The following is a 23,493-nucleotide window of genomic DNA, read 5'->3' on the forward strand; positions in this document are numbered from 1 at the left end:
CTCACCAGCATTTAGTGTTCTCAGTGTTCTGTATTCTGGCCAGTCTAATAGGTACGTCGTAGTATCATGGTTATTTTAGTTTGCATTTTCCTGATGACATATGATGTGGTACAACTTCTCATATGTTTATTTGTTTCTATATATCTCCTTTGATGAGGTGTCTGTTATGGCCTTTGGCACATTTGTAATTGAGTTTGTTTTCTTATTGTTGAGCTTTAAGAGTTCTTTAAATATTATGGATGACAGGTCTTTATCAGATATGTCTGTTGAAAATATTTTTTCCCAATTTCTGCCTCATTGTCTTATTCTCTTGACATTGACCTTCACAGAGCAGAAGGTTTTTTTTGTTTTGTTTTGTTTTGAGACAAAGCCTGGCTCTTATTGCCCAGGCTGGAGTGCAGTGGCACGATCTTGGCTCGCTGCAACCTCTGCCTCCTGGATTCAGTGATTCTCCTGCCTCAGCCTCCCGAGTAGCTGAGATTACAGACGTGCACCACCATGCCCAGCTTATTTTTTGTATTTTTAGTAGAGACGGGGTTTCACCATGTTGACCAGGCTGGTCTTGAACTCCTGACCTCGTGATCTGCCTGCCTCAGCCTCCCAAAGTGCTGGGATTACAGGTGTGAGCCACCACGCCTGGCCAGAAGTTTTTAATATTAATGAAGTCCACCTTATCAATTTTTTCTTTCATGGATCATGCATTTGATATTGTCTCAAAGTCATTGCCATTCCTAAGGTCATCTAAGTTTTCTCCTATGTTACATTCTAGTTTTATACATTTGCATTTTACATTTAGATCTGTGATCTGTTTTGAGTTAATTTTTTTGATAGGTATAAAGTCTGTGTCTAGATTAATTTGCATGTGGATGTCCAGTTGTCATTTGTTAAGAAGACTATTTTAGCTCCATTGTATTACCTTTGCTTTTTTGTGAAAGATCAATTAACTGTATTTAATTGGGTCTGTTTCTGGATTCTTTATTCTGTTCCATTGATCTATTTGTCTTTTCTTTTACCAATACCACGTTTTTAAATTGGATTATTCTTCTCTTATTTGTATGTATTCTTTTTATATAGTAGTTAAGAACCCCTTCTATGTTAGATGCTGTAGTTTCTTCTAGCCTGACTTACTTGATTTAATGAGCACTTATTACTTAGGTAGTGAAATCTTTTTCACATGGCTATTAGCAGCTCTAGACTGGAAGTTCTTTCATATCCTGTAACTGTGTGACTTCAACATCTAGCACCATGTCTGGTATAGATTAAGTATTCTATAAATCGTTTGCAATGAATAATGTATAAGACCTGACCTTTTTCTTCAAGGAATAGTGTCTTCAGGTCTAGTGTCACATAAAGTAGTCCAGAATTTAACAGTGAGGAAGGGGGGGAAAAAAAGCGGAGTATCTAAATTGCATATTAAATCATGTGTTATAGGAAAACTTACCTATTGGGAAACTTCTCTAAATTAGTTCTTTTCCCTAAACATTCTATTCCTCATTTTCTTTTTTTATTTACCTCTGTACTGAAAGTGAATTATTTTATATTAGCTTAAAAATGAATTTTCTATCGGCTATAATGGCAATATTTTATCTGCTTTTTTTGATACAGCTTGCTGAGTTTAGTCCAAATAGTCTTGTATTTTCTATTATACCCAATTTCAATTTTTCACGTGAATTCTAATTTTTTTTTTCTTGCCATTTCAGGTAAGACCATGAATTATGGCATTTCTTAAATGAAGCACTCAAGAAGTGAGAGAATGTCATAGAAAATAAATGATTTTTAAGTTATGTCTATTAATCTGACTGTAGATATATATATTTACCTCCTTAGTAATGCAAGAAGTGTTTGTGGGAAGCAGAGAAGCAAGCAACTGCATTTCTTGTTCTCACCTAAGCATTGCTGGAGGATAAGCCACATCAGTCTACAAAGAGGTTTTCATACAAACATAATAAGATGTAAATGGACCAAAAGCGAAGCACATTCTTGCAGTAAGCACTGTTACTCTCCGAGCAACCATGGTTTACATATTGGAATTTTGAAACTTAGCACTTCTGCTCCCAAGGGACTTACAAAAGTGAACATTTGTAAGTCCCGTATTAAAAGTACTTTGAACTCTGTTTCAAAGGCTATTTTTGGCAATCGAAATGAAATGATTTCACGTTTAGCTCAATTTAAGCCAAGTTCCCAAATATTAAGAAAAGTATCAGATAGTGGCTGGTTAAAACAGAAAAATATTAAACAAGCCATCAAATCTCTGAAAAAATATAGTGACAAATCAGCAGAAAAGAGTGCTTTTCCAGAAGACAAAAGTCACATTATAGACAAAGAAGAAAATAGAGGTAAACGCAGTCTTTTTCATTACACAAATATTATAACCACAAAATTTGGAGAGTCATTCTACTTTTTATCAAATCATATTAACTCATACTTCAAACGTAAGGAAAAAATGTCTCAAGAAAAGGAAAATGAACATTTCCAGGACAAATCAAAACTTGAAGATAAAAAGGTAGAAGAGGGGAAGTTAAGTTCTCCAGATCCTGGCATCCTGGCTTACAAGCCAGGCTCAGAATCTTTAGATACTGTGGACAAGCCTACAAGTCCTTCTGCGATACCTGATGTTCTTCCAATTTCAACTAAACAAAGTATTGCTAACTTACTTTCTCGTCCCACGGAAGGTGTACAAGCTTTAGTAGGTGGTTATATTGGCGGACTTGTCCCCAAATTAAAGTATGATTCTAAGAGTCAGTCAGAAGAACAGGAAGAGCCTGCTAAAACTGATCAGGCTGTGAGCAGAGACAGAAATGCAGAGGAGAAAAAGCGTTTATCTCTTCAGCGAGAAAAGGCAAGTTGTTCAGTGTGCTTTTTGGTTCTATTACTTTTTGTCAAATTTATAAGTTTTATTTCCTAATGAGAACTAAGAAACTTGAATTATTCTTTAGAGCAGTTTTGTATTCTAATCATATATATTTAATATGTCTTTGTAGATTATCGCAAGGGTGAGTATTGATAACAGGACCCGGGCATTAGTTCAGGCATTAAGAAGAACAACTGACCCAAAACTCTGCATTACTAGGGTTGAAGAACTGACTTTTCATCTTCTAGAATTTCCTGAAGGAAAAGGAGTGGCTGTCAAGGTAATTTCTAATTTATTTAATCTGGTTTTGTCTTGGAATAAAAATACTAAAAAATTCTTCTAAAATGGAAAAGGCAAAGCCATTCATTTTTCTATTTGAATTTTGTGGTTTTTATTATACATGTGATGTATATTCAGTAATTATCCTATTTATTTTGTGACATACATTATGCTAATCATTTTATTTTTTTAGCACCAATATGTATACATGAAATTAACATTTATAAAATAGAAAATAATCAGTGTATTAGTTGAATTGCATAACAGCTGCCAGATTTTTCTTCAGAGCAATGTAAATATTTATACTATGTAACTATTCTTTTTTTTCTTTTTTGAGACGGAGTCTCTCTGTCGCCCAGGCTGGAGTGCAGTGGCCAGATCTCAGCTCACTGCAAGCTCCGCCTCCCGGGTTCACGCCATTCTCCTGCCTCAGCCTTCCGAGTAGCTGGGACTACAGGCGCCCGCCACCTCGCCCGGCTACTTTTTTGTATTTTTTAGTAGAGACGGGGTTTCACCATGTTAGCCAGGATGGTCTCGATCTCCTGACCTCGTGATCCGCCCATCTCGGCCTCCCAAAGTGCTGGGATTACAGGCTTGAGCCACCGCGCCCGGCCGTAACTATTCTTTTAAGCTAGGAGACATAATTCATATGTAAGGCTGTTTTTATTTCATGGTCCTTTCATATTTGAAAGTCTAAAAATTTTAATGACCTTACTCATAATTGAATTAGTAATTATATTAAGTAAAACAATGAGCTTTTCTTTGCCTCAGTTTTTTCAATTATAAAATAATGAGGATAATTTAGACCCATTTATATGGACTGTTTTCAAAGAAGTACTGTAAAATATGACCAATGTGATTGAGTCTCTTTACATCTATATTATTAAGATTATTTGTAATGTTTCATGAAAAATTTGAAAATATGATAGTTATTGCTTAAATTTCATTAGAAATCTCTTAGTGCTTATTTTTATCTTGCCATTCAGAAAATTGTTTTAATTTAGATCATATTTATTTGACTTTTTAACAATTATCTTGCCGAAGAATTGTCTTTGAATAATGTACCCATCCTTAATTGTGTATTGTATAACACATACATTATTATAGGTAGCTTCAGTATTTTATGGTCCTACAATTTAGGATTATATTTTATATTTATATAATCTTTTTCATAAAAGATAAGATTCTCAAATATACATATGCTTTTAAGTATATTTCACATTTCAGTGATATACTGAAAGCAAAAGTTTTTAAATAGAATTACATACTGACTTAGTCCATTTGGGCTGTCATAATAAAATACCTTAGCCTGGGTAATTTATAAACAACAGAAATTTATTTCTCATAGTTCAAAATGAGAACTGGGCAGTCCAAAATCAAGGCACCAACAATTTGATGAGAGTCCCCTTCCTCCTAAACAGCAGCTTCTCATGGCCTACTTACATAGCAGAAGGGCAGGGGGGCTCACTTCAACCTCTTTTACAAGGCCAGTTGTACTACTGATGGATTTCTGAGTAGTTTTCAGTTGTAGTTTATTATTAAATCGTCTTGCTAATTGAAACTGAGCATTCTTTTATCTTGCATAACTAATCCCAAATCTAAGGACCTTTCAATACTATGAACAAATGTGATAGGAATGTATATCCAGATCAATTATGAATAAAAGTCTAGATAGTCTGAAAAAACTCGTCACCCTTCCCTTAAATAATCATCTGAAAAACAGTGAACTGGACAAATTGCATAAAACATGTCGGCATGTACGCTCTAGTGTGAACTTTTGCAGCTAAACTTTTTGTTATTATCAAGAGGTGAGCTTTTTGAAAATGATAGAACTTTTATAAAACATCTGTATGAATTTCACTTTTTTATGTGTCTCCCATACTTATGGTAGCTGAATACAGTGAATTATGTCTGATATGTAATGCTCTAAAAAAAATGAGTTACTTATTTTGTGTGCTACATTTATGGCAGTTACATTTAGGGAATTGTCTGTGATAATTTTTTTCACTGTTTGTGATGAAGGTGGTCTCCTTTCATTATGTTTTTTAATTAAAAAGAAGAACTTTGACTATTTAGAAAGAAGGCAGCACAAAGCATCGTAGGAAATTAGAAGAAAGAAAAGAAAATAAAAATATATTTTTACTACCCTCAGATTGCCACTGTAATGTATTAGAGTTTATTTGTGTTCATTGGATTAAGCTGGCTTAAGCTCTAATAGCAAACAACACCAAAATCTCAGTGACTTAACAAAACAGTTTTATTTCTGGCTCATGCAAAGTCAACTGTGAATTTGGGTGACTCTTTGGCACAGTGAACCTCTGTGTGGTGGTTACTTAGATCCTGTCCTGTTGTCTGTATTTTAATTAAGTCTTCCTCTATGATTTCTATGGCAAGGAAAGAATATTTCAGCAGAAGTTGCCACAGGTTTCTTCTACTCACAGTCTGTTTATCCTTTCTGATTGCATGGGCCTGAAAAGTACAACCTTCTGTATGCTTGGAAGGGGAAGCAAACTGGGTGTTGGTGAACATTAGTAATGTCTGCCACAGTATTCCTTCAGAATTTATTCTATGCACATATATACCAAAATAAACCCATTCTGTATATGTTGTTTTATAATCTGGTTTTTTAGCATATAATGTATACCTTTCTATATCAGTAAATGTTCCTTTATCCTATACCCAGTTTGAAAATGTTCTTTACGTAACTGATTAGATCCAAGTGAGGGCCCAGTCTAGATTACACATTGCATCTAACTATTTCTCCAAGTCACTTAAAATCTAATGCAGTCCTTCAGCCACACCTTCTTCACCTGCACCTTTAAAACTGACTTAATTCAAGACATCAGGCTGGTTAACAGGCAGAATGACTCACTTTCTGGATGTACTTGCCTTCTTTCTCAATGTTACTTGAAGTGTTCCTCTTTCCTTTTCATTTCCTGAACATTGGAATTTAAATATAATGGCTTGATTGAGTTAAACATTTTGTTGTTAGAGCACATTGTAGGTAGTGTCATGTGCCTTATAATGCATCACATCAAGACACACATGACAATTAGTTGAACAACCATTAGTAATGCTAAGGATGACCACTGGGTTAAGGTGATGACATTCTGCTTCCCATTGGACAGTTGTGCTAGTAGTATTATCTCATCAACCATTAACCTAATCATTTCCAGAACTAATAATTTCATTAGAGTTGCAAAATGACCAATGTCTAATTCTGTTACTCCTACATTATAATTGATATTCTTCTGTAAAGTACAGCCTTCCTTCATCAACTGAAGCTATTTGGGTATTCTCAAAGGCAAATTTTACAGGAAAGGAAAGAGAAAGGCTTAATTTCCTTGTATTTAGTTACCAGTTTTCAAAATAAGGTGTTGCTTTAATAGCTGCCTCAGTGATTAAATGAATTTTTTTGCACCTTTAAAATAATATTATGGACTCCTTGTTTTTCTAAGTTAAATGTGTTTCTTTTTCTTTTTTTGGGAAACAGAGTCTCTGTCACCCAGGCTGGAATGCAGTGCCACAGTCTTCACTCACTGCAACTTCTGCCTCCCAGGTTCAGCCCAGCTCAGCCTCCTGAGTAGCTGGGACCACAGGCATGCGCCACCACACCCAACTAATTTTTGTATTTTTTGTAGACAGAGGGTCTCACCATGTTGCCCAGGTTGGCCTCGAATTCTTGGGCTCAGGCAGTCTGCCTGCTTTGCCCACAGTACTGAGATTATAGGTATAAGCCACCTCACCCAGCTTCTTTCTTTCCTTTCCTTTCCTTTTCCTTTTCCTTTTCCTTTTGCTTTCCTTTCCCTTTCCCTTTCCCTTTCCTTCTTTTTTTTTTTTTTTTTTAGATGGAGTCTCGCTCTGTCATCAGGCTGGAGTGGTGCAGTGGTGCGATCTCGGCTCACTGCAACCTCCCCCTCCTGGGTTCAAGGGATTATCCTGCCTCAACCTCCCAAGTAGCTGGGACTACAAGTGCCCGCCACCATGCTCGGCTAAGTTTTGTATTTTTAGTAGAGACAGGGTTTCACCATGTTGGCCAGGCTGGTCTCGATCTCCTGACCTCAGATGATCCACCTGCCTTGGTCTCCCAAAGTGCTGGGTTTACAGGTGTGAGCCACTGCTCCCGGCCTCGCCCAGCCTGTTTCTATGATCTATTTTCTCCCCCTCTCTGTTTTAAAATGCTGAATTTGTCACAAGGATTCATACATCCTTTGGGTTTATTAAAAAGCTTTTTATAAAAATGTTATATATAGAAAACAGCATAAATCATAAGTTTACAGCTCCATGATTTTTCACACATGAAATACATCTATATAACCACTACCCTGAATGAGAAACAATCTTATGAACACTCGAAACACTGTCCCCAAAAAGGTTGATCAGGTTTTCACAATTCTAGCAGCATAATTTAGTTGTGCCTCTTTTTGCATGTTATATGAATGATAAGCATGTGTTCTTACATGTCTGGTTTTTTTTTCACTCCATATTATGTTTGTGAGAACCCTCTATATTGTTGGGTATACTTTTCATTTTTCCCTCTACTGCTAGACATTTGGATGGTTTGCAGTTTGGGAATATTATTAGGAGTAGTACCTCTGGGTTATATGTTTTGGAAAATATAGGTCTTCGTTTCTTTGGGGTATATACCTAAGAGTACTATTGCTGCTCACAGAGTGAGCATATTTGTATCATTAGTAGATACTGCCAAATGGTTTTGCATAGTGCTGGTGCCAATTTATTCTTTCACCAGAATTATATGAGGCCTCTGTGTTCTACTTTCTCTCCAACACTTTATTTTGTAATCTTTTTTTGAGACTGAGTGTTGCTCTGTCGTCCAGGCTGGAGTGCAGTGGTGCGATCTCGGCTTGCTGCAACCTCCACCTCCTGGGTTCAAGCAATTCTCCTGCCTCAGCCTCCCGAGTAGCTGGGATTACAGGCACCCGCCACCACACCCAGCTAATTTTTGGTTTTTTAGTAGAGACGGGGTTTCACATGTTGGTCAGGCTGGTCTTGAACACCTGACGTCAAGTAATCTGCCCGCCTTGGCCTCCCAAAGTGTTGGGATTACAGCCGTGAGCCACCGCACCCTTTTCAATTTGAGCAGGTTTTTTGGGTGTTAAGTGATATTAAATTGTGGTTTTAATTTTTTATTTCATTGATAGCTATGACATTCAGCATCTTTTCCATGGTTTATTGGCCATGTTGATACTTCCTTGTGAAGTACCTATTCCAGATCTTGCCTATTTTTCCATTGGGTTGACCAACTTTTTCTTCATTATTTGTAGAATTTAAAAAGTATATTATGGTTGTAACTCACTTGTCATGTGTGGTGTGTATATGTATGTCTTACAAATATGTTCTCCTATTCTGTGGCTGACCTTTTCACTCTTGTGTTTTTTGATAAACAGATATTCTTAATTTTTTCTAATCTATAATTTTTTTTTTTTGAGACGGAGTCTCGCCCTGTTGCCCAGGCTAGAGTGCAATGGCGCAATCTGGGCTCACTGCAAGCTCCGCCTCCCAGGTTCACGCCATTCTTCTGCCTCAGCCTCCTGAGTAGCTGGGACTACAGGCGCCCACCACCACGCCTTGCTAATTTTTTTGCATTTTTTTAGTAGCGACGGGTTTCACCGTGTTAGCCAGGATGGTCTTGATCTCCTGACCTCGTGATCCGCCCGTCTCCACCTCCCAAAGTGCTGGGTTTAGAGGCGTGAACCACCACGCCCAGCCAGTACTTTTCTTTATGGTTAGTATTTTGTGTCCTGTTTAAGAAATCTTTGCCTATCCTAAAGTCATAAAAGTATTTTTGGCCAGGCGCCGTGGCTCAGGCCTGTAATCCTAGCACTGTGGGAGGCTGAGGTAGGCGGCTGAGGTGGGCGGATCACGAGGTCAAGAGATCAAGACTATCCTGGCCAACATGGTGAAACCTCATCTCTACTAAAAATACAAAAATTAGCTGGGCTTGGTGGTGTGCACCTGTAGTCCCAGCTGCTTGGGAGGCTGAGTCAGGAGAATGGCTTGAACCCGGGAGGTGAAGGTTGCAGTGAGCCAAGATTGCGCCACTGCACTCCAGCCTGGTGACAGACAGAGCAAGATTCTGTCTCAAAATATATATATATATATATAAATTTTCCTGTGTTTTCTTCTGAAACCTTGCTTTGCCTTTTACTCTTATATCTACTATTCATCTAGAATAGATTTGGTTGTGTGGTATGTGGCAGAAGTCCTGACTTTTAAAAAATACACTTATCCAGTTGACTCAGCACCATTTATTGGAAAGACCTTTATCATAAATGAGATGTATATATGGATCTGTTTCTAGACACAGTATTTTTTATTTATTTATTTTTTGAAATGGAGTTTCGCTCTTGTTGCCCAGGCTGGAGTGCAGTGGCGCGATCTCAGCTCACCACAACCTCCGCCTCCCAGGTTCAAACGATTCTGTTGCCTCAGCCTCCCTAGTACCTGGGATTACAGGCATGCGCCACTATGCCCAGCTAATTTTGTATTTTTAGTAGAGACAGTTTTCTCCATGTTGGTCAGGCTGGTCTTGAACTCCCAACCTCAGGTGATGCACCCACCTCGGCTTCCTAAAGTGCTGGGATTACAGGTGGGAGTCACCATGCCCAACCAGATACAGTATTTTGTTCCACTGGTATATTTGTCTATTGTTGCTCTAATAGTGCACTGGCTAAATTATTGCAGCTTATAAACTTAATATTAGGTAGTATAAATCCTCCAACCTTGTTCTTCTTAATATTGTTGGCTTGACTATTCTTGACATGTTATATTTCTATATGAATTTTAGAATCAGCTTATCTACAAAAAAAATTTTAAAAGAGAAAAACATGGTGGGATTGCAGTGAATACATGGAACAATTTAGGGTGAATTGGGTCTTTGTTGAGTTTCCAAGCCATGACATCTTTTTGTGGTTATTCTAATATGAACATCAATTCTTGGTTTTTGTCATTCGGTACTGGATTCACATGCTTTATAGTTTTTCTGGATGCTGGACATTGTAAATTTAAAAAATTGCATAGGCTGTAGATTATATCAAATTATATATTTTTGCAGGTTTTATTTGTTCTTCTGTTGGCATTTGAGTGGAGCACAGATAGCCTTAATTGAGTTAGGGTCAAATCTGGATCAAGGCTGTATTACAGTTTGGGTAAGACCTCTCTTTTGCCCTGATTTTAGGGTATATTCTTCCAGGGCTTTCAGTTGAGAGCCTGGTGTGTTCACTTAACCACCACCTCATTGGGTCCTAAAATCTCAAGAATACAAAGCCTTCCACTCTGACTTTCAGAGGTCTTCAGCTTACCTTTCGCCTTTCACACCTCCTGATTTTAGAATTCAGCAGATGTCTTGAGGTAAAGCCAGCCATGTGTTTGAAGCCCTTCGGGTCTTCTATTTTTTTCACTCCAAACCCCTTAGATGCTAAGTGATCAGCTGGTTTCTCTGTCGTTTATTTGGGGCCCTCTGTCTGATTCAGACTCAATTTTTTCGTCCTTTACTTTTTCCTGGAATCAGCAAATGCCTCAAGGGAAGAAAAGCTATAGTTTTCCAGCTCACTTCCTAGCAATTACTCCTTCTCCAGATTCTTGGCTCCATCTGTTCTTGTTGCTTCAGCAGCTCTCTGTCTGATGCCTTTAAACAGATGGTGCTTTTCTTGTATTTCATCAAGATTTTCTTGTTCTTGATGTGAGCATTGATCTCTAACACAGTGTTTCATCTTAACCGGAACTGGAAATTTGCATTATTCTCCACCATTGCTCAAGTTCCTCTAGTGGGGCCTCCCAGCTCAACATTAGGGAAAAAAATATTGAGAAAGAATTTAGAGTATTTCAGATTGATTGATCATAAAAAGGAAACAAAATGAGTGATACCTAGGAAAATTATTTGATTTACAGAAGGTTACACAGCAGAATTATAGCTGCCACTCAGCCACTCCATTAAACCTGGGGTACTGACTATGTAAGATGCTTCTGTGTACGGAAGCTAGAGAATCTTTGGTAAGCAACATAGAACTCTAGGATTTAAGCTCTTATCTGTGATCAACAATATGATGTTGAGTGCTTAGAATCTTGAAGTCTCAGGTTTATTTAAACTGATTATTTAATTGTAGTAGCCTACTTTTACCTTCTTACCTCAGTCTTATTTGTTAACATTTGTTCCTATTCCTTTATGAGGCACCCTTGAATCCCATATGCAATGTATACAAGATGGTTCATTATTTCTTTTTAATAACAGTTTAACTTCTAGTAGTTACTGTGAATCAGTTTTAGACTCTTAATCTCAGGATTTGGACAAAATATTATACAAAATTTATAATATTAACCTTTTGTTGTAATACTTTGTGAATTTCTATAATTAAGTAAATTATATTTTCTCTAGTTAAGTATTACACCTTTTAATGAAAATATTTGAATAGAGGTTAATTTTTGTCCCAATATTAAAACAAATATAATCTAGATAATTGACATTAATATATCAAAAACTAATCTGTCTTATAAGATTACTGAAAAAGTAATGAACACTGTCACCTTGATTGTCATGTGATGAACTGCATGTATTGGTTAATAATAATCATACATTTTCAGTCTTGATTTGATAAAAGCAACAAAGTATATTTTCTCTCAATATAGGAAAGAATTATTCCATATTTATTACGACTGAGACAAACTAAGGATGAAACTCTTCAGGCTGCAGTTAGAGAAATTCTGGCCCTAATTGGCTACGTCGATCCAGTGAAAGGGAGAGGAATCCGAATTCTCTCAATTGATGGTGGAGGAACAAGGTAAGGCTAGGAACATGATTCTTTTTTCTTTTTTCTTTTTTTTTTTTGAGATGGAGTTTCCCTCTGTTGCCCAGGCTGGAATGCAGTGGCACAATCTCAGCTCATTGCAACCTCCGCCTCCCAGGTTCAAGTGATTCTCCTGCCTCACCCTCTCACGTAGCTGTGATTACAGGCTCCCGCTACCACACCCAGCTAATTTTTGTAGTTTTAGTAGAGATGGAGTTTCACCATGTTGGCCAGGCTGGTCTCGAACTCCTGACGTCAGGTGATCTGCCTGGCTTGGCTTCCCAAAGTGCTAGGATTATAGGCGCGAGCCACCACACACAGCTGAAACATGGTTCTTAAAAACCACAGATTCAATTCAGCTTTAGGAATTAAAAAAAATGATTTGATATATCATTATAAAATCAAATTTTTTAAATAAAACATGAAATTATTTTAATTAATCTAAGTGCTACTCTGACATATACTTCAATTCTTTGGTTTGATTTAGTATTTATATTTTCATATTTTAATATTTCTATTTTTATATTTGGCCTTTTTAGACCTTTTTGGTAGTTTAGAAGCTTATCGACCATTATTCTCATAAAATCTTGACAGTGTTTTATAATTTTAGCTTTCTTTTATTATTTTATTTTATTTTTTTGGAGACAGAGTCTTGCTCTGTCGCCCAGGCTGGAGTGCAGTGGCGCGATCTCACATCACTGCCACCTCTGCCTCCTAAGTTCAAGCAATTCTCCTGTCTCAGCCTCCCAAGTAGCTGGGATTATAGGTGTCTGCCACCATGCCTGGCTAATATTTTGTATTGTTAGTAGAGACGTGGTTTCACCATGTTGTCTAGGCTGGTCTTGAACTCCTGACCTCAGATAAACCACCTGCCTCAGCCCCCCAAAGTGCTGGGATTACAGGCATGAGCCACTACCCCCAGCCAGCTTTCTTTTATTATACTTATCTTACCCATATATATCCACTAGTCACTTGATAAAGTGATGGTTGCAAAATGAGGCTATATTAACTTCCTGACTTCTGATGTCTTCACTTGGAGATGCCAGTTCTGGTGCTATATAAGAAATAAATTCATTCTTTGTTCAGAAGGAGATAATTTCACTATTAAGCTCTATTTTTACTACTGGCAATCCATCCATGCTTCCTACTCAAGTCTTTGTTTATCTAGTTCCTTCCAACTTGTTGGTTAGATTTTTTGGCTTGGTTTTTCAAACCTTTTCCCCAGAATCTTCTAGCTCATTCTCTAGTTCCCTGCCATCCCTACTGCTACCTCATAATTCATAGTACATGCCCTGCCTATTGTTCTTAGCTGTAACTTACCTCCCTGATTTTGCTTTTTGGTATACCCAACTTGCCAACCACTCTTGTGTATGTTCAAGTACTACCCTATATCTTTTTGTTAAATTCCTTGGTTTTCTATTCACCCGAGTCCTTTATACTTGACATCAATATGAAGGAAGGAGTAAATAATGAGAGAAGGAAGCTAACCTCAGATGGTGGCAGTGGAAGGCAGGAGGAAGGTAAAACATACCAGTAACTTTTTTTGAGATGGAGTTTTGCTCTTGTTGCCCAGGCTGGAGTGCAGTGACATGATCTCAGCTCACTGCAACCTCCACCTCCCAGGTTCAAGTGATTAATTCCCCTGCTGCAGCCTCCCAAGTAGCTGGGATTATAGGCATGCACTACCACACCCGGCTACTTTTGTATTTTTAGTAGAGACGGGGTTTCACCATGTTGGCAGTTCTGGTCTCAAGCTCCTGACCTCAGGTGATCCACCCACCTCAGCCTCAGAAAGTGCTGGGATTATAGGTATGAGCTACCACGCCCAGCCAATACCAGTAACTTTTAAGAAACACGGAGACAGAATATGGTAGACATAGGTCAAGATCACTCTAAGTGTAAACCTGTGTGTGACTGGGACAGAATTGTAGGGAATCTCAACAGATTGGTGTTGAGGAAAGACAGTTTTTTTCTTGAACATATTTAATATAAGATTATATCCATACAGAAGTGCTCAGTTGTCAAAAGCCCACTGAAGAGAGAACAATCTTAAAAGATCTTAGAGGATGTTTCTTAGGAAAGTGAATAATATTAAGAAGGTATATGTCATTCATGTGATATACATACAGTGATAACTGGAGAGATTATTCTAGTTCACAGAATTGGTTCCAAATGGTGAGAAATGAGGAAAATGGCAGTTAAATGAGTAGAAGCATTTCACTAAGGAGCAGAAGGAATCCTCTCTGCCATTAAGTTCAGGGGAGTTGGGACAGGTAGTGTCATTCATTGAGTCAGCTAACAAATATTGGGTGCCTGCTATGTTGTAAGCACTGATTTAGATCCTGGGGACGGTAAGCAAACAAAACAATACAGTGTTTGCATTGTAGAGGAGGAAAAAGACAACAAATAGAAAAACAAAAATATGTTATTCTGGGTGCTATGGAGAAAAATAAAGCAAAGTAAAGGGATAGAGAGGAAGAGTACTATTTTAAAGAATGGTCAGGACCAAGACTTCTTTTTAAAGAAGTTATATTTATGTAGAGATAGGAAGGAAGAAAATTAAAGAACATTCAGATGTCTGTTTAAGGTCAGACAAGCATGATGAAAAAGAAGTTTGTATCCAATAAATAATTTATCTTGTAGAATAAGAGTTGTATTAGTCGTATAAGGAGGAAATCGGTGTGAGGTAATTTGGGAAAATCTAGGGGTGGGTTAGGATGAAGTTAGGTTTAGGTTTGTAATTCTCCACTGGAGGTGATTTTGCCCCCTAAAGGACATTTAGCAGTGTCTGGAGACATTTTTGGTTGTCATAACTAGGGCACTGCCACTTTTCATCTAGTTTGAAGAGGACAATTATGACTAAACATGATACAGTGTACAGGACAGCCCCACAAAAAAAAGGTTATCCAACCCAGAATGTCAGCAGTGCTGCTGTTGAGAAAACTTGGTTTAGGGGAATATGGGAAAGCAGCCTGAATGAGAGGTTTGTGTGGAAAGCAGTAATGTATGAGGGCTTGAGAGAAAAAAATAAAAAACCCTATCTTTTACTTCTTTACTATAAGAGAACCTACAGTGGTAGGCATAGACAGCTGTGGCAACTTGGCAAATATGTATGTATTTAAATTCATTCAGAATTTATGAACACAACATTTTAAATAGTTAATTTTCCCGATTATACGAGTAGTTAGAAAAACCTGAGAGAGAAAAAATCCCTAAAACCATAGCTCACAACTCTAAGATTATTTTAGTATTTTGATTTTCTTCTAATATTTTTCTTTGTGAACATATATGTGCCTATTTTATTTCCTTTTTGTGATAATAGAGGTCACATTGTTAAATAATTGTATCCATTACATTTAATTCATCATCTTGCCTTGAATTAATAATGTATCTCTTTCATAAGACATCTTCTTAACTCTCCTCAAATCCACATAATTTATTGTATTTAAAAGATCAGCATCTTTGGTTTTCTACTTTAATCTTACAGAATTTTCTAGTTACTTCCTGTTAACATTATCAAGGCACAATTTGACACTCTAAATTTTTTGGTGCCTAACTACCTTTGTGTTCCAGGACTTACCTACCCCCTACCTTGTGTTGGGAATAGAGCTTTTCATCATTTTTTTGTATTCTCCCACTGTTAAAAATTGTCATGATACACACATGAGAGTTTGCATGGTACGTACACCCTCAATTGGTCTATATCTCCTAAGCTTTTTCATCGTTTCGCGTTCCTTCATGAAGCTATTAACTGCTGTTGGCAAGGATTCAGAAATGAGCAAAGTCAGCAACATTAATTAATATACCATTAATGTAGAGGGATATCCTAAAGTTATTGAAAGTTTTAAAAAATGAATAAAGAAAAGGGAGCTTAAAAATCTGACTGGTGGCCAGGCGCCGTGGCTCGCGCCTGTAATCCTAGCACTTTGGGAGGCCAAGGTGGGCTTATCATGAGGTCAGGAGATCGAGACCATCCTGGCTAACACGGTGAAACCCCATCTCTCTAAAAACAAAAAAATAAAAAAATTAGCCAGGCGTGGTGGCGGATGCCTGTAGTCCCAGCTACTTGGGAGGCTGAGGCAGGAGAATGGTGTGAACCCAGGAGGTGGCGCTTGCAGGGAGTCCAATGAGCCACTGCACTCCAGCCTGGGCAGTCTCAAAAAAAAATAAAAAATCTGACTGGTGAAATATGTAAGATAAAAATGTATAGAGTCATAGGTGACCAACTATATTAGTAAGAGAAGAAACCAAGGTATGGCATTCCAAAACCAGTGAGTGAGTTTTTAAGTGTTTTCTAGAGTTTTTTTTTTTTTTCAATTTTATATTGGCATATCTTTGTATTCTTATTTAGTTGTTTGTTGGTTTTTGGCATTCTTAAGAAGTGTATTTGGGCAGATTTCTTCTCTTTTTCCTTTTTTTTTCGGTAGAAATGGGGTCTCGCTGTATTGTTCAGCTGGTCTTGAACTCCTGGCCTCAAGTGATCCTCTTACCTCAGCCTCCCAAAGCTCTGGGATTACAGGAAAGAGCCACTGCCTGACCAGATTTATTCTTATTTAAGGAGATACTGTTCTGCAGAAGGATGGGTTCAGTGAAAAAACAAGAGAGAGATAACTAGTATAAATTTTAAAATGTGCTGCCATAGTGTAGGTTTTGTATCATTTAGATACTAGATTTTCAAAAGTAATCCTAAAAATTTGTACAGGCAATTTTTACTGATTCTGAAATATATTATCAATTTTCATGTTAGCATATAAACTACAAAAGCAGTTCTTAGATTGTTTTATTCAATGGCTTAAATTATTTTTTCTTTAAACAGGAATTGTCATTTTGCCTTTAATCTTTTCTATAGGGGCGTGGTTGCTCTCCAGACCCTACGAAAATTAGTTGAACTTACTCAGAAGCCAGTTCATCAGCTCTTTGATTACATTTGTGGTGTAAGCACAGGTAATTATTATTATATGGAAGTGGTACATTCTGGCAGTACATTAAGGAAGAGAACATTAAGCACTTATGTTTAAGATCATAGTCCTTTGCCTCCTCCAGCCCTCTCTCCATACCCCAAAATTTTCTCCTCCCTTTTTTTCTCTTTTATTCATGATTATGCCATTTAGGCACACTAGGTGGCAGTGTGTCCTGCCAATTATAGCTAGATACGGAATCAGCTGTTTAAAAGGACATCCAAGAGTACCTAATATCTTTAATTACATTGGTTCCTAGGACTAACTTGAAGGAGAATTGCTTAGTGACTTGGTGAGTTGTCAAATATACCATATTTTATGACTAAAACTAAGTAATTTATTGATGTTAGAAAGAACGTGAGTTAGCTACCATATCTTATATATAATTTAATGTAAAACAACACATTTGTAAATATTTTTAAATTATTATTATTTTCATTATTTAATCCTTTTTGAGCATTTATTTAATCCTTTTTGAGACCTAGTAAATCCCTTTACATTTGTTAACCCAGTACAAGAGACATGAATTTTAGTTTTTCTTATTACTCCCATTTTACACCTGAAAAAAATGGGGCTCTGAGAAGGAAAGTCGTTTGTCCCGGGTGACATAGCTAGAAATTTAAGCCAAATTCAACTCTAAATTTAAGCCAAAACTATGATTCAGGAGATCTTATCATCATAAGGGCTATAACTTAACACTGATAAAAACTAAGAATTCTTTTTTCCAGGTGCCATATTAGCTTTCATGTTGGGGTTGTTTCATATGCCCTTGGATGAATGTGAGGAACTTTATCGAAAATTAGGGTCAGATGTATTTTCACAAAACGTCATTGTTGGAACAGTCAAAATGAGTTGGAGCCATGCATTTTATGACAGTCAAACATGGGAAAACATTCTTAGGTAAGTTACAATTACTCTTTTTAAATGTTCTGATTATATAGGTATATTATAATTTCAAAAATAATAATATTAAATTATATTCTTGCATAATTTGAAAAATATCAAGAATATTAAATTATTCTACTAATTACAGATAACCACTGTTAGTATTTTGGTGAATCATAGTTTAATAATTGTTTTGGGGGGTTCATGTGTGTGAGATTTGCATGTAAAAGTTACAATTGCCTTTTTTAAAAATATGAGATATTTGCATCCTGTTGTTTTTACTTAACATATTAAATGTGTCTCAAGTCATTCTAAAATATTCAGTTATTTTTATTTTTATTTATTTTTTGATGCACGCTGTCACTCCCGTTGCCCAGGGTAGAGTACAGTGGTACTGTCTTGGCTCACTGCATCCTCAACTTCCCAGGCTCAAGTGATCCTCCCACCTCAGCCTCTCAAGTAGCTGGGACCACATGTGTGCACCACCATGTCCAGCTAATTTTTTCTGTTTTTAGTAAAAACAAGATTTCACCATGTTGCTCAGGCTCCTAACCTCAAGTGATCCGCCTGCCTCCCAAAGTGTATATAAGCATACAATATAAGCATAAAATCATCCACAATCCTATTATTCAGAGCTGTAGACTTTAATATATTTCCTTCTAGTTTTTTATTAGACCATGAACATTTTGTATAGCTGATATTAGATTGTAGTTGTAAATTTATATCCTTTTCCTTTTTCCAAACATTCTTACAATCTCCTGACATATTTTTAAAGATTACACTATACTCCAGAGTGAGATGTTACATTTTCTTAATCATTTCCATTTAGGATTTTTATGGACATTTCGGACATTTATGTTCCTAATTTTTTGGGATTATGAATGATGCTGTCATAGAAAACTTTAGATTTCTTCTCACATTTCAGAATATATCAGTAGGTCACTATATAAGAAGCATATTTATTGGGTCCAATGTTGATGTCTTCTTAAAATAATTATTATATAGGAAATAGAAAATATATCAAGAAAACAATAAAAATAATTTATAATCCCACTAAGAACAAAAGCACTATTAACATGGTGATGTATTTTTTCCTGTAATTTCTTACAGATAGACAAGTGTATGTATATGTGTGTAGTTGTGAGTGTGAGTGTATCCATCCTCTTTACAGAATTCAGATAATGCACATGTAGTTTTGGGTCCTGCATTTTCAGTTAGCATTTTATCACAGATGATTTCCTATGTCAGTTAATATGTTTTGAAACATATATTAATGGTTCTTCACCATTTTTTTTTTTTTTTGAGACGGAGTCTCGCTCTGTCGCCCAGGCTGGAGTGCAGTGGCCGGATCTCAGCTCACTGCAAGCCGGGTTTACGCCATTCTCCTGCCTCAGCCTCCCGAGTAGCTGGGACTACAGGCGCCCGCCACCTCGCCTGGCTAGTTTTTTGTATTTTTTAGTAGAGACGGGGTTTCACTGTGTTAGCCAGGATGGTCTCGATCTCCTGACCTCGTGATCCGCCCGTCTCGGCCTCCCAAAGTGCTGGGATTACAGGCTTGAGCCACTGCGCCTGGCCGGTTCTTCACCATTTTATGGATGTACTATTTTTTATTTAACAAATCCTCTTTTAGAAAAAGATAAGGTAATTTTCTAGAAGTAAAATTGTGGGTCAGAGGATATGCGTGTTTTAACAATCTTGATACATACATAGCTGAATTTGTTCTTCAATACAGTGGTTTTAGCTTACTCATCCACCAACATCAACATGTATTTCTGTTTCATGAAATACTCGTGAACGCCAGACACTTAATGTTTAAAATGACATCAGTTTGAGAGATTTTGAAACTCGTTTCAATTTGTATCACTTTCATTATTGATGAGTTTGAACTTAGTTTTGGTTTTTGATGACTTTTTATTATTTTTTTGTGAATTTTGAGGGCATAATTTTTGCCTGTTTTCTCATGGGATTTTCCTCAATGTGTTGTAAATATATTAACCGTATATTGAAAAAGTGCTTTCTAATTAATAATTTTCTAATGTAGAGGATTGAAACATCTTCATTTAGCCAACTCTTTTCCTTTAAAGATTTTTAACTTTTATGTTTTTAAGTCTTTTCTACAATCCTACTACTGGGTATATACCCAAAGGAAAATAATTCATTCCATCAAAAAGACACATGCACTCATGTGTTCATCATAGCACTGTTCACAGTGGCAGATACAAGGAATCAACCTAGGTGCCCATCAACAGTGGATTGGATAAAGAAAATGTGGTACATATACATTGTGGAATACTATGCAGCTATAAAAAAAAAGAAATCATGTCCTTTGCAGCAACATGGTTGGCACCGGAGGCCATTGTAATAAGCAACCTAACGCGAAAACATAAAGCCAAATATCCCATGTTCTTTCTTACAAGTGAGAGCTAAACATTGAATATACATGAACATAAACATGGGAACAATTGACGCTGGGGACCATTAGACGGGAGGGAGAGTGGGAGTGTGAGCTGAAGAACCACTTGTTGGGTACCATGCTTACTGCCTAGGTGATAGGATTGTTGGGACCCCAAGCCTCAGTGACACACAGTTTACCCATTAACAAACCTGCATGCATACTCTTTATACTAAAAGTTTAAATTTAAAAAAAAAAATAAGTCTTTTCTACCCTGAAGGTAGGTAAATATTTGTGTTATTTCCTAGTTCTAAAGTTTTCAGTTTATATGTAATTCTGAAGTTACCTAAAACTTATTGTGATATATGTTGTAAGGTAATCAAGCTTTATTTTTTTAATCAAATGTTAATCCAAATGTCCCAGCTCCCTTTACCAAGTTTTTTTTTTTTTAACTGATTTGAAACATCATCTTTATCATATTTGAAATTCTTATCTTTATTAGAATCTATGTTCAAGTTTTTGGTTTCTCTATGGATTTATTTTTGCACAAATTCTATAAATTTAGTTGTTGAACATTTGCATAATATTTTTATAATGATATAGCATAGCAAATCTTTTCTTCTTATTCTTCTTTTACACAATTTTCATTTAATCTTCAAAGTTAATCTTAGGCTACTTTTATCACATAAGAAAATTTTCCACTGGTATTTGGATGGAAATTACATGAAATGTATCACTTATTTTATGGAACATTGACGTCTTTCCAATTGTGAAATCTTCCCATCCATTATCATTGTATGTTACTTATTTTCACATCTTTTGTGTCTATTAGAAAATATAGTTCACCATCCTGGCTAACAGGGTGAAACCCCATCTGTACTAAAAATACAAAAACAAAAAATTAGCCGGGCATGGGGGTGGGTACCTGTAGTCCCAGCTACTCGGGAGGCTGAGGCAGGAGAATGGTATGAACCCAGGAGGTAGAGCTTGCAGTGAGCCGAGATCACAGCACTGCACTCCAGCCTGGGCAACAGAGTGAGACTCCATCTCAAAAAAAAAAAAGAAAAAAAAAAATGTATATACACACACACACACACATATATATATATATAATTCATATCTATTCCCAGATTCATTTGATCAATACTTTTTATTAAGATTATTTAATAAAAATTTTAAAATTTATTCTAAAACCAGTTTCTCTACTATGAAATTTTTTTCCTTTTGTTACTTATGAGAGTATCTTTGCATATTTGTGTATTGCTGTCTCATTTTTACTCTTCTAGAAACTTCTTTATTTTTAATCATAACATTGATAAATTTTATCAGTGTGGTTAGTTGTTTTTCTTTCTCTGCTTTTTCAAATTCAGCCTTTGCTGCAGAATAAGCCACTCCAAAACTTAGTGGCTTGAAGCGATGTATTTAGTCTCATGACTCTGTGGTTTGACTGGGTGTTTCTTCTATTCTTGACTGAGTTCACTTGGTGGCTCAGCTAATGGGCCTGGAAAGTCTCTCTCTCCACCTGGTCATTCTCACCCAAGCTTTGTCTCATCTTTGTGGTTTCAGAGTTCCCAGAGGGCAAGCCCCAGTGCATAAGCACTTATCAAGCCTCAGTTTAATGGCATGTTTGCTGAGGTCACATGGACTGAAAGCCACGCCAACCAAGAGTCTGTAGGAAGAGACTATGTACAATGACATGGATACCAGAACTGTGATTCACTGGGTGCCATTATTGTTAATATTCTTCTCTACCTACCTTCTGGCTTTTTTTGTCATAGCATTTTTTTTTCCCTCATTGTTTATTGAGAGGACTTTTTTTTTTCTTGTGATAATTTTGTGTTATTTTAAGGGAACTATTTTATGGCATCAGTAGAATCTAGGCATGTTGATTTTTTTTTCATATTTTGGCATCTCAGAAATGAACAATTACCATTACTTTCTTTACAAATTTATATTCATAAGTTAATTCACTGAAAGCATTTTAGCTTTTGATAAAATCAAGATTTAAACAAAAATAAAAATAAATAAATATGAACTTTGCCAAAAAGTGTGAAAGCAGCATGCTTCTAGGATTTCTCATGTAATTTTACAGTAAGAATTCTATGAAAAGACAAAGATCCTTAAAAAGATAAAATGCATGGATCTTCATGTGGTAGAAATGTATAGATAAGGTTGGGGAAGACAAAAGATCTTGTCGATTTTGGAAAGTACTTTACATTGATATTTATTAAAGCTTATAAAGGGTAGATCACTAAGCAGTTTGTAAATATTCTTTTTATGAAATTCACTAATATTCTAGTTGAGAAACATGAGTATTGTTTGAAAAACACATTAGAAAATGGTTTTACTCATGAGGAAGGTTGGTGAAACCATACATAGTCTTTGTATTCAATACAGGGAAAATACATAATTTTTAAGTCTGGAAAAGTCTGCATTGAAATAAAATTCTCTTACTATGGAATTGCAAAAATTGCTGCCCAAGGACAATTTCTGTGATGTCATAGTAATTCAAATGCCAACTCTGATGATTTTCAAAGCAGTTTTCTTGATGACATTGGCTCTTACCAACTAAAACAAGCTTGAAGTCTCATTGTCCTTACCTGGTTACTCTAACTAGCCCATGCATACTTCTGCAGTCTTATCTCTACACAGCTCCTTTATCCTATTGGCAGGACCCTGAAAACAACAGATTTCTTTTGCCTTTGTGCCTTTAATCTGTATACGTCCTAGCTTTAAATATGTTGCCCTGAAATCTTTCAGTGTCTTCCTCAAGCTAATTTCCTGCATCTTTTCCAGTTACTGTCCCTCTATTGGTTGCTCCACTTCAGAACTATAGATACTTGCAATTTGAATCAGAGGTTGATAAATAACTGCATATTGTTTCATGTGCGTTAATGGGATTATAAGCCTCCTAGAGGAGAGTCTTACATTTTTTGCCTCATAGCACTTTGACAAAGCCGTGGACAAACAGTAATTGCGTACTGTATGTTTCCTGGTTATTAGGAGATAAAGTCATTTTGATATAACTTATTTTTTCTCCTTTAATAAAGGGATAGAATGGGATCTGCACTGATGATTGAAACAGCAAGAAACCCCACATGTCCCAAGGTAAGCTTAGAGTCTCTTAAATATAACACCTAGTTCCATCTGAAGGTCTGGTGAAAGCACTTGTCCTGAGGGCCCTTTTATTTTATGGTTTTTTTTTTTTTAATTTTTTGAGACGGAATTTCACTCTTATTGCCTGGCTGGGGTGCAATAGCGCAGTCTTGGCTCACCGCAACCTCTGTCTCCCAGGTTCAAGTGAGTCTCCTGCCTCAGCCTCCC

General features: G+C 36.5%; 1 protein-coding gene across 4 annotated transcripts in view; it reads left to right on the forward strand.

Annotated features, from left to right (window-relative positions):
- Nucleotides 1-23,493, forward strand: part of PNPLA8 (patatin like phospholipase domain containing 8) — a 55,308-nt gene that overhangs the window by 11,946 nt on the left and 19,869 nt on the right. For 2 of the 4 annotated variants that reach the window (XM_033194369.1, XM_033194368.1), the window contains exons 2-7: nt 1,828-2,839; nt 2,982-3,131; nt 11,777-11,928; nt 16,784-16,878; nt 17,621-17,792; nt 23,220-23,277. In XM_033194369.1, coding sequence (XP_033050260.1) covers nt 2,147-2,839; nt 2,982-3,131; nt 11,777-11,928; nt 16,784-16,878; nt 17,621-17,792; nt 23,220-23,277 — 1,320 coding nt within the window. In that variant the 5' untranslated portion in view covers nt 1,828-2,146. Of the gene's footprint in view, nt 1-1,700; nt 2,840-2,981; nt 3,132-11,776; nt 11,929-16,783; nt 16,879-17,620; nt 17,793-23,219; nt 23,278-23,493 lie in introns of all 4 variants that reach the window. The other 2 variants (XM_033194366.1, XM_033194367.1) reach the window with 1 other exon arrangement.

Source organism: Trachypithecus francoisi, unplaced genomic scaffold (assembly GCF_009764315.1).
Source record: "Trachypithecus francoisi isolate TF-2019V2 unplaced genomic scaffold, Tfra_2.0 Lachesis_group4, whole genome shotgun sequence".
NCBI lineage: Eukaryota > Metazoa > Chordata > Mammalia > Primates > Cercopithecidae > Trachypithecus > Trachypithecus francoisi.